Source organism: Malus sylvestris, chromosome 7 (genome assembly GCF_916048215.2).
Source record: "Malus sylvestris chromosome 7, drMalSylv7.2, whole genome shotgun sequence".
Taxonomy (NCBI): Eukaryota; Viridiplantae; Streptophyta; class Magnoliopsida; order Rosales; family Rosaceae; genus Malus; species Malus sylvestris.
Genome location: NC_062266.1, coordinates 31,643,805 through 31,656,100, shown reverse-complemented (window position 1 = coordinate 31,656,100; position 12,296 = coordinate 31,643,805). Strand labels below are relative to the sequence as shown.

The 12,296-nt window shown below is 38.3% G+C and overlaps 1 protein-coding gene and 1 pseudogene across 1 annotated transcript; one reads left to right on the top strand and one right to left on the bottom strand.

The window, feature by feature from the left end:
• The first annotated feature begins 637 nt into the window (after positions 1–637).
• Positions 638–1,991, top strand: LOC126629512 (protein EXORDIUM-like 3). The gene has a single exon (XM_050299577.1). It carries the CDS (start codon positions 713–715, stop codon positions 1,754–1,756), a length of 1,044 nt encoding a protein of 347 aa, XP_050155534.1. The 5' UTR covers positions 638–712; the 3' UTR covers positions 1,757–1,991.
• A 7,118-nt stretch (positions 1,992–9,109) lies between these two features.
• Positions 9,110–11,676, bottom strand: LOC126629518 (protein LPA2-like; annotated as a pseudogene).
• Between the last annotated feature and the right edge of the window lie 620 nt (positions 11,677–12,296).

Sequence of the window (12,296 nt, the reverse complement as noted above, 5' to 3'; positions counted from 1 at the left end):
CTAGCTTTCCTCAAATAAGATAAGATAGGAAATAACGCTGGGACATTCGACATACACATAACTATGTTCCAAATAGAGTAAAAACCCTAACTTGTAATTAAAATATAGTTATAAACCCTAATTTATAATTACGTTCAAAAGAGATAAGAACTCTATGTTATAGCGTCGAAAAATGTTAAAATTCGATAGTTCGTCGTTGGAACGCTTTTTCAAATCTTGAAATAGGGTGTTTGTGAATTGCAACGCTAAAGTTGTAGCTAGCATGCTGGTCGATTTGGACAGTCCTCTCCTCTATTTGAAGCTCGATCGAATTTATTTGAGTTTTAGAGCTTTTTTGCCGCGCTTTGCAAATAAAACCCAGGAACGCATAAAGGACTGAGATCAAATCTGATTAGATGACGACATAAATCATCATGATGCCCCTGTGCCACGTCTGACGTACTCGGGCCCCACCCGTCTCTCCAAGTCTTCGCTTTTAAAAATCTATCTGTCCTCCATTACCCGCAAACCAATGGCCCCTCCCTCCTCTCCCAAACATTTTTCTTTTCTTTTCTTCTCTTTCCTTTCGCAAAATAATTATTAAATTAATTTTTAATATTTAGTATAATTTTATTTATTCCTATATATACCCCTCACAGCGACAAAACCAAACACTCGTGACTTCTTCCCACCCCACACTCTCACTCCACCCACTTCCAGTAAAATTCAAAAAATGCCCCAGCACCGCCGTACCGGCTGGCTTCCTCAGCCACCGGCTCCGGTGCTCCTTCTCACCCTACTCACCCTCTTCCTCTCCACCTGCCCAGCAATCGCATGGCGCCCCTGGCCCGACCTCAAACACAACACCTCCGACCTCCTCGGAGACAACAAAAAATTCGAAGGCTCCTCCGAATTCGTTAAACTGCGCTACCACATGGGCCCTGTCCTAACCGCCAACATAACCGTCCACACAATCTGGTACGGCACATGGCAGCCGGCCCAGAAGAAGATCATCCGCGAGTTCATCAACTCGATCTCCGCCGTCGGCTCCAAACGCCCCTCTGTCGCCGGGTGGTGGAAGACCGTACAGCTCTACACCGACCAGACCGGCGCGAACATCTCCCGCACGGTCCATCTCGGCGCCGAGAAAAACGACCGGTTTTACTCCCACGGTAAAACCCTGACGCGCCTCTCGATACAGTCCGTGATCAAAAGCGCCGTAACGGCCAAAACGAGGCCGTTACCCGTCAATCCCCAGAGCGGGCTCTACCTCGTGCTGACATCCGATGACGTGTACGTCCAGGATTTCTGCAAACAGGTGTGTGGGTTCCACTACTTTACCTTCCCCGCCCTCGTCGGATACACTCTGCCGTACGCGTGGATTGGAAACTCGGCCAAATTGTGTCCAGGTACGTGCGCGTACCCGTTCGCCGTACCGGATTACATCCCGGGGTTAAAGCCGTTGAAGTCACCTAACGGTGACGTGGCAGTCGACGGGATGATAAGCGTTATCGCGCACGAGATTGCTGAGCTGGCGAGCAACCCGTTAGTGAACGCCTGGTACGCGGGTCAGGACCCGAGTTTTCCTGTCGAGATTGCCGATCTCTGCGAGGGAATCTACGGTACGGGAGGGGGCGGGTCGTACACGGGTCAGCTGTTGGACGACCACGATGGCGCCACGTACAATATGAATGGGATCCGACGGAAGTTCTTGGTTCAGTGGGTTTGGAGCCACATTTTAAATTACTGTACCGGACCGAATGCACTCGATCAGTAAAACTTTCGGGTTTTTACGGTTATATTCCCTTTTTTACCTTTTGTTTCTATTTATGGTTTGTTTTTGTTTTAACTTTGTTGGGTTTTTTTTGGCGGGTTTGGGTCTTTGGGTCCGTGCTGTTGACAAAGCCTTGTCCTTTTGTTGATGCATGATTAGTTAAGGTAGGTAAGTTTGTTAATTATTGTAATAATGATATATATATTTTGTATACTGGTTTTGTATACAAATAGCTCTACTTCTTTTACGTATTTTCTTAATTTTTGATTGTCGGATCAAATAAATTAAAAAATATCAAAGAGCATAGATTAACAAATAATATGTAGAAGGTAATAATAAATGTGTAATTAACATCACCGATTAAATTAGATGTTATTGCAAAAGCCAAAAGACTGAATAGATATTTTAGGACAATATTTTAGCTCGAACGTGTCAACTTATACTATATTTTAATGTATAAGATATTTGGAAGCAAATTATAAATTTTTTTTGAAAACCCATAACTCTTTACGTGTACTCTTCTATTTGGTACGTGCTCGAATAGAAGAGGACGTGTGTTATAATATTACTTCTTCTGATTGAATAGAGATAGGGTATTGAAAAGATTTCATTGGCTAGGCCTTATCCAATATCACAATGACCATTTAGTTTAGTGGCACTCGACTATTTGGTCGAGAAAATTTTATATTTGTGTCACATGAGTCCGGAAGTGTAAATTGGATATTAAGTTGTAAGTCATTCGAGCATTGTAAAAGTTAAAAAGATTTTAGAATCACACGAAAAAAAGTAGACGCAGAAGATTTTAACTCATAGAGCTGAGACTACAAAATGTATAATACCTAATAAAGTAGTAGTACTATGGGTTTTGTGTACTTAGCTCGACGTATTTAGTGCTCATTACTTGCGATTATTAGGTTTGGTGGACTTTCGACCGACCTCTGCCTTGTGCCCTAGTGAGAGTTTTAATTCATACTGGTTTTCGAAATGCTGTCTTATTAAATTGATTTGGTGTGAAAAATTGAAAACTAGTAGATTGAAAAGCATTGCTCTCAATTGTGTGGGTTTTGCTTTGGTGAGGTGTTTCATGTTCGGAATTTAAGAACATAGAGATTCAGATCATTCATTTTAAATTTAGTGGCCGCCGTTTGACTATCGCGATAGACCACTTCACACAAATTAAGAGTCTGAATCTTTTTCTCTCGCTTTAACAATCCAGATTTCCTAATTCTTAGATTCTGAACACAGAAATCTGAATAAAATCTTGATTCTTCTTGAGGGTGGATCTCGATTCTTTATGAAGGTGATTGTGATAACTACAACAAAATATTTGACAATAATTGTTCATCCACTTTTTAATTTCGAAATTATTGTTTCCATCTGCCTTTTTTTTTCTTTCTAAATTCCACTTTCATCATTACACAGGTTAAGTGCACATAATTATAATTAATTGCCACATTTTTTTAATTAACCCATCAAACTATTTCCTATATTATCATAGCTTTTGTGATTTCAACATAGGATAGACAAGATAATAGGCCCTACATCCATGATTTACTTTATATGTAGGGTTTGTGTATTAGAAATAACAACTTTAATCTCCTAATGATAATCGTTATTTGAAACTGATGGAGATGGAGTGTAATGCATAAGAACTCGCCCTTTGAGAAGGGAACAACATGATGAAACAACTCCTCAGTTTTCGGCCGTCAAATCAGATGAATTGAAGAAGATCAAATGACAAAAATTAACATGAGGTATGTGAGAAGTAAAAATGAATGTGTAGATAGTACAATCCGACCACTTGGCACGCCCCATTTTGGTCGAGTTACCCAAATAGACCTGTAAAAAAATATATGAAATTCCAAATTGTGAAAGAACCTTATATTTATAATATGGTAACTCCAGCTATTCGATTGTCAAATCAACCTATAATAATCTCAAGACAAAATGAGCCAAATATTCATGTGAACCCTGCACAAGCTGCCTTTTGTACATGTATGTTGTAACCTTACAAGAGTTTCAACCTAACCTTATACTGAGGAACAATCAAAATGCTTGCGTGGTGTACATATTGGATATCAAATTTAAAGGACCCCCTCCGAAACATGCAATAAAATCTCCAACGTGAATGCATCACTTGATTTGGTAAAGATCGATTTCATTGCCATCCACCACGAGACTCGGATTCATAAATTTGGGAACGAAATGAAAGTTCGATCGGTTGCTTTCATAATGTTTTTGGGCGCATGTTTAAAGCATGCATGTCATCCATAGACAACTATACCTGTGCATTTCATTTCATGAAAACACTTTTGGCTCACTATATTTTTTCCTCTTTCGGGTCCCACCTTTAACTACTCTCCTTTCGATTTTCCTCTCAGTTGAGATTTTTTCCGGATTTTTGTGTTCGGAACCTTAAAATTCGAACATTTGTGCCGTTGGGGAGAGTAAGACAAAAAGATCTGAATTCTTGTTTTGTAAAATAGGTTAATAAGAATCACGAAATTTAAAATAAGTGATTTATATCTTCGAGTCTAGTTGGTTACGAACATAAAAATTTGTAGAGAATCTCAGCTCATTTCTTAGGTTAACTTGATAGGGGTTTGAGCCACAAGGCTTCTGATGTAAGAGTCCCTTTTTTATTTTTATATTTTTTGAAAAATTTAAGATTGCATGCTTTATGAAAATCTTCAATAAAAAGAGCCTAAAGAGGGGGACATCTTGTTGTGTACTCGAACGAAACAAAGGCAGAGGTGACAGGTGAAGGTGAGAGGGCACCAATCCATCGACCAAAGCTGCCGCTTTCTGTTTTGTGTTTCCACACTCTTAACTTGCCCACCAAGATCTCCAATTTGACTGGGGAGGGAGCTCCAATCTATTTCTGTTTAAAACTTCTAAGAATTGGACACCAGCTTTTGTGTAGTGTATAGAAAGTTACGTGCAATTGGGACGAAAATGTAGTGTTATGTTTTAAGCTTATTACGCTTCACCGCATGTGTTTAAAACGGTATAACTTATTAACATATTGTTACGTAGTTGGTTTAGGATATCATTGTCTTGGCATCCTAGTTCCGCATAAGTTCTTTTCGTAGTGTTGGGTTTTAAGACGAAATCAATTATAAGAAGAGTTTACTACGTTTAACCACTCACTTCTTAGTTGTTGATTTCTAATTATAAATTTGTGTTAGTTTCATAATAAAAAATCTCGCATGTATCAACGGTTAAGAATTACACGCGCCTACGCACAACAAATCTTAACATTCTGCTATTGACATGAATAATTTAATAGTAAAACGATACTACGAAGCATCTCATCCCATTTCCAAGTTTTAGCAGTCAAAATTATGCTTTTGGATATAAAAGAGGAAAAACAGCTGGTGGAGGCAGATTGTCTGCCCTCCTGTTATGGTGTTATTTCTTTGCTCTTTTATTTGTGTGGTCATGGTTAAATCACGTCAATATTTTATATTCCTATCGCTTTTTGTTTTATTATCTCTATAAAAAAATTAATATAAAATATTGATATAATTTAATCGTGACCGTACAAATAGAAGAGGATGGGAAGAGCATCATAAGCAGACATCTGCCTCCAAAACAGCTGGCTCTCACTCTTATCTGCGTCAACTTGCAAATTGAAAAATCCAAACTTTAAGGACATAATTACAATTTTGCCCTGAAAAATATAGGATGATTAGGATCCACAATAGTACTTAACATTTTGATTAGGTTAATCAAGATTTTGAAACATGATTAATTTAAAAGAGGCAGCGGCGCCTGCAGCACGACCTTTGACTTTTAAGTGTTTTAGTGTATAAAATATGTCCCAACTTTTTTATGCTTTTGCTTTGTTTTTTAATCCCTAATCAGTGTTCTCATCTTAGGGTTCCCAGTGCATAATTTATTACAAGCTCTAGTTAATTTGTCTTGTTTATTTTCAAATATGATACGCCCATGCAATTTTGTAGACGTGAATTATGTCATGTCATTGTATATATCCGTTCATTTCTGGTTAGAATTTTCCTCACGGTTGATTCGTATACAAATCAGGGAAGATGAGTCAAGCTATGTAAGTTGGGTTCTCTTGAGTTATTACAAGGGAAGCGATTTAGGAGAGATATTTCAATGTGCTCGGAACACGGAACGGAACACCACATGTCATTCTACATGTGGAGGAAGTTTTTTTTTTCAAGTGTCTCTCCGATTGCATAATTACATGTGATTTTCGCTCTGTGTTTCAGGCACACTAAAAAATCTATCAGGATCTAGAGGTGGAGATCATTGAGTTGTCCATATTGATTAGAATTTAACGAAGAATAATTAGAAGAGGGGGACCACAAAGCTCATTTCTATCTAATTCTCACACAAATTTGATTGAGCCAACTGGCACGCGGCTAATCAATGATTGGGTGTGGTCCTCTTTCCGAAAATTGACACTAGATCCTCTTTAGAGGAAACTGGATCATCTTCCGAGCTCAGGATGAGAATTCTTATGAGCAGCCCATCCAGACCGTTTCAATTTGATTAAATGGCTGCAATTATTATAACTTTTAAAGGAATCATCTGTTTGGAGCCATTGGATCAAATTTCAACGGTCCGGATGAGCTACTCTGGAGGATCCCCATCCTGAGCTCAGGAGAGGATCTAGTTCCCTTTTTAGAGGCAGCTGGAATAGGACCCCCTCTAAAAAATCATGTAAACTCCAAACATTGTGGATTGATCAAAGCTAGAAGTGATTCTCATACTAAGAGATGCTCTCACACAACTAAGTTTTACTCTAGTGACGTTACCATTTAATAAACGCTTGTAACGTATTTCAAAGGCGCATTACAAGTCTCATAGATAATTATCATACGATGAATTAGCGACATGAGAGAATCTCTCAAGACGAGAAAAACTTGCACGAAACAGATTCCTCTATCTCTCTTATCGGGTGAGTCACGTGAGAGAGATAGAGTGAGTTGATACGGTATAGTTCCTTTAATTTGACTAGTGAAACAGTAAATGTTACTTCAGTAAATAATGGCGTTAGTTATGTATAAAGTACCCCAAAAGTTCAAGTAGATTAGAACCATAGTCTTAAAAATCGATATTATCGGCGATATTTCGCCGATAATATCGTTTTTTTTTACCCCGACGATATTTTTTCGAGTAAAATTAAAATATCTTTAAAATATCGCGATAATATCGCTAATATCGATAATATCGCGATATTAGCGATATTATCACGATATTAGCCATAATATCGTCGAGGATCCTCCGTCGTCGTCGTCGCAACGACAGCCGAAGAAGAAATGGGGGGGGGAGAACCGAAGAAGAAACAAGGAGAAGTCGGCTTCCGGAGGCAGAACGTCGACGAGGGCTTCCGGAGGCAGAACGTCGGCTTCAGATTCTTGAGGCGGCTGTACAGATCGTCCTCGTCGGAGGCCTGGATCTGTTCGGTGTAGCCCTGGAGGTCGAATCTGATGGAGGGGATCGATGCCGGTGGCTCCGGCGAGGGCTTCGTGTCTTCGTGTGTGTGTGTGGTCTGTGTGGTCTGCGTGTGTCGTCGGAGAGGGAGAGGGTATGGATGTTGCTCACGGGTAGAGAAGGAGAGGGTGAGGGCGACTTGAGGGAGAGAGCTCGGGGAGCTTCGAAGAGCAGAAGAGGGAGTGAAGGGAGAAAGGAAGAGAGATGAGAGAGGGAGTACGGGAGAAAGGGGGCGTGGGTCCTTAGGCTCAAGAATTAAGACCCAACAACTATTTTTAATTAGGAGTGGGGTGTGACATCACATGTAGACTTGTTTTTATTAATACATTATGAACGATGTAACTTGTTTGTATTAATACATTACGAACGACACTTAAATTTTTTACTATATAAAAGGATTTTGTTGTCTACATATTGTATTAATTCATTATATATAAATGATTACGGTGTGTTTTAATTTCTTTTATTAATTACTACATATTTTCTACACTCACAATGTTTGCCAGCTCGCTATATAATCAACTTGATAATGTTAAATCCATCATGCAATGCATTTCCTTTCAATTTTTTGTGATAAACTAATAGATAATTGACTAAATAAACATCCTGCAAAGTTTCAATAAAAATTTCCAAGTTTTTCTTACAATTTCCGTAGTTTCCATGTAATTTTTATCGATATCGATATTATCCCGATATTTCCATCGATATTTCCGTGATTTCGGACTACCGATATTTCCGATATTACCGATATTTAATACCTTGATTAGAACTCAAGAGTCAAATATAAGAAGGAAAAAAGTACTGTTAGAACAACGACCGGAGGTCCTACTCCAAGTGACTATACCGGCAACGGCGAGCGTCTTTTGTGCACGGCAGCAATGGACGGCGATCGTCTTTTTCCAAATCATTAGCACAAACATAAACTGTCCAGTTGCCTGTCTCATTCTCTCTACCTAACCAAAGACATGGATTCAAACAGAGATTAATGAAGTTTCTTCTTCACTTAAGAGACTGACTAAATGGTTATACCTCATCCGAAAAGATCGTAGACCGCCTTAAGTTGATATAATCACAGAAAATAGGGTGTCCCGGGGTTTGTAAAGTGGACTTAAGTTGATATAATCACAGATCTCACAGTGAACCGTGACAAGCACAATTACAATTCACTGGTGGGAAAAGTGCTTTTCAGTCACTGAGTTCATGACCAACTTAATGAATATCTATCTTAAGATGAGGGCCCATAGACAAGTAGAATGGCCACAACACTGCAATATGGAAGAAGAGGAGGAAGTGTAAGCAGATCACAAACAAATAATCCATTCAGGAGGATGACAGGATGAAAGACTGAAATTTGCACGAGATAGTCGGCCTTTTTCTAATGCTATGCAATACAAGTAAAAGGCACCGCGAGATGATAGGAAGGGCAAGAGCACAGGGTCAAGCTGGTGTGTAACATACGATTATGTACGGAATCTGTCATGAGCTGGATAGTCCATTTACAGGACAGGTCCTTCACTCACGAGGGTTCTCCTCGATAGGGTGTGAGACCCATGTGATCCAACGGTCTACCTGTTACTGAACTTATGCTATATCACTTTTTAAAAGCAACATCGTTCCAAGTATAGCTTGTAGAAATTAATGAAGGGATGGATCAGAGAACTGCTTTAAGGAACAAACGGAAAGCTATGCCCATTATATTCTATATCTTATGTGACTAATAGTTCACAGTTGGAAGATTCCACGAAGAGGATATAAATGGTCTTTCTGTGCAAACTCTTTCCAATAGATGATATTCTTAATAACTTGTTAGTTTTTCCTATAGTACTTGTTACTATTCTGATGATAAATACGAAAGTTCCGATTATAATGAATTCTATAGTACTTGCTGTATTTTGATTATCCAAACACATAATATATAATTATAAATGTTATTACAGCTATGATTATGGTAGAAATACTTGTACCATAATCGGGATAACATCTATATCATGCATCTTATAATAGGTGTTTAGTTATTATTATAGTAACTATCACTATTACAACACACAAAGGCTCCTTTAAGGATCCATCTTACGATCTGTGGGGTTCCATAATTGCGATACATGTTACGATCTGGATCTTCTTCTGACGAGCTGGAGACGGCTCTTGATTTGAGGGAGAGTTATTTCTGGTATTCTCATAAGGCTCTGAATGCTTTTTGGAGTAGCGTAATCTTCTCCTCCAAGGATCTCAACTGCCCTCATAAATTTCCTATGTAGGTCTGGTGTCCATGAAAGTCTTTCGCATGGGCGAGTGACTGTGGTTGTTGGGCGAGTAACTATGGTTGTGGTTCTCCTCTGATATATTGTTTCTTCAGGGTAACTCCGATGCTCAAACCTCTTGAATGATCGTGAATTCCGATATTCTGAAATAGCTCCAAATCTCTCGTTAGCTACTTCGTGTGCGGCTTCTGTGGAGAAATTCTCAACTTGTTCAAATTCTTCCCATGTTTCTTCCACATATCTATCCATATTTCTGCTAGAGCTTGCTTCAAACTTGTTTTTCATGGTTGATCCCTGAAGTTAATAATGAGGGATGATACTGAAGGTATATTTATACTACCTATAAAGCAATTTTAATAGTTGTAAAGTTGATTTCTTAATATCCAAGATACATAATTCATTGTAAAGTTGATTTCTTAATCCCGAAGACTTGCTTTATACTTTGGTAACAATACATATTGTCAATAGTATTGCTATTGTATTCCAAATTATTAATCCTATGATGAATGCAGTATTTATTAAGATGAGTAAAATCTTTTGTTTCAATCTTGCTTCAATCTTTTGTTTTTGCCATCTATACAATCTTGGTTCGGATGAGTAATCATGTTCTTGTATGGTCTCAAAATTTGGGCCTTGTTTATAATGCTCTTTAAATTCGTCTTGTAATTGATCTAGATATTTTTTCAAATTTTAATTCATTTTCTGATGTTGCAACAGGTAAAGAACCTATTGCTCTGATACCAGTTAAGGTCGGGGTCGAGTTTTCGATTCCAGTGTTGGCCATACTGAGGGTTCCACCACGCTTCTCTCGCAACTCTGATTCTGATAATTTGCTGGTTTCATTTTCCCATTTTGTAGGAATTAGCTGCGCACTGCTATTTGTGTCAAATTTTGATTCTAATAATGCAGTTGTGGTATGTTTGCGTAATAAGACATAGGGGTGGTTTGGGTAATAAGACATAGGGGTGGTTTGGGTAATATTTGTGTCAAATTTTGATTCTAATAATGCAGTTATGGTATGTTTGCGTAATAAGACATAGGGGTGGTTTGGGTAATAAGACATAGGGGTGGTTTGGGTAATATTTGTGTCAAATTTTGATTCTAATAATGCAGTTATGGTATGTTTGCGTAATAAGACATAGGTGTGGTTTGGGAGTGAGGTGCTTAAAAAAAAAATGCATCCATGAAAAAAAGCTGTGAGTTGTTTGGTAAACTGAAAAAAAAGGGGCTTATTTTTGAAGCTGTTGTGAGAATAAGTTGAAATCAAAGGAAAAAGCTGAAGTTGTTATTTGCAGCTTTGGAAAACTGTCTATTTTTTAAAGGAAAACTAATGAAAAGGGTTTGAAAACTTTTTTAATGATAAGGGCAAAATAGAGGGTAAAGTGAATAGTACCATGATTGACTTTTTAGTGTAAAAATGTGGTTTTTCGTTAAAGTGAACAGTACCAGGTGTTTTTTGTTAAAGTTTTTTTTTTTTAAAGCACACGGAGCTACAGTACTCCTTTAATGAAAAGACCTACCATCATACTGTTTTTTTTTTGTTTCATTTTCCCATTTCGTAGGAATTAGCTGTGCACTGCTATTTGTGTCAAATTTTGATTCTAATAATGCAGTTATGGTAGGTTTGCGAAATAAGACATAGTCTTTTGTGATGGAAGATATCCACCGAATTCTAATTGAAAACAGAATTCAATATCGACCGAACCAAACAATTCGACAATTTAAACGACTCCTACAAATTCAACCAAATGCTTACAAAAAAAAATCCAATCTCTACAAAATACCCAACAAAATTTTCACATATTTCGCATCAAGTCAATCACAACGAATGCAAAGGTTCAAGCAATCGTACCCGATGCGGCGAGAATAAGGCCTTGGGCTAGAATAACACCGCCGAGCCCCAACCATCTCTTTGGCCTTAGCCTCATCTTCCTCAGAATAAAGCAGGAGCTTTTCCACCGGCGACCTCCGAATCACCGCAGCCCTGTTCCCTTTCTTCTTATCAGCGGCGGGTTTCGCGTTTGGCTTGGCCGGGACCTGGGTGGCCTCGGCGGCGGGTTTTGAGGGCTCCGATGGCGTCTGGGACTTCACTGTGAAATGGGTTCCGGTTGAAATGTGAAGCAGAGGAGGAGTGTGAGGAAGATGATGATGATAGGGTTTGGTGGTGAGAGAAGAGGGACTCTGAATTAGCGCCATTTTCAGTTTAGTTCGTTAGTAGAAGATTTGCCTCATTTTTGCTCCTTTTGTGTATTTTCGGCTTTCAAGGCGACGACGTGTCGTTTACTCTTGACCAGCAAAACAGTTAGGTTTAAGTTTAACGGCATTTTAGGCCCTCCAAGTTTGGTATGGTTATCATAAGATTAAATTGTAGCAATGATCCTTTAATTTTAATTAAATTAGAGTAATGGTCTTTCAACTAAAAATCTATTATCATTGGTCTCTCAACTCATCAAAATATGTAGCTATGGTCATTTTCGTCAACTTTGTCAGACTTTTGTCAAAATAAATTATGTTGGAAGGACTATTGCGACAATTTGGATCCTCAACTCATCAAAACGTGTAATTAAGGTTATTTTCGTCAACTTTGTAAGAATTTTGTCAAAATGAGTTATATTAGAAGGACCATTGCTATAATTGGATTAAAATTGAGGGACTATTACTCAAATTGGATTAAAGTTAAGGAATCATTTCTCTAGTTGAATTAAAGTTGAGGAACGAATGATAATGAATTTTTAGTTGAGATACCATAACTGCTTGTTTTGATGAGCTAAGGGACGAATGGTAATGAATTTTTAGTTGAAAAACCATTGTTCCAA

Coding starts and splice junctions, on each gene's coding strand:
- LOC126629512 (XM_050299577.1), top strand. CDS start 713: ATGCCCCAGCACCGCCGTACCGGCTGGCTTCCTCAGCCACCGGCTCCG.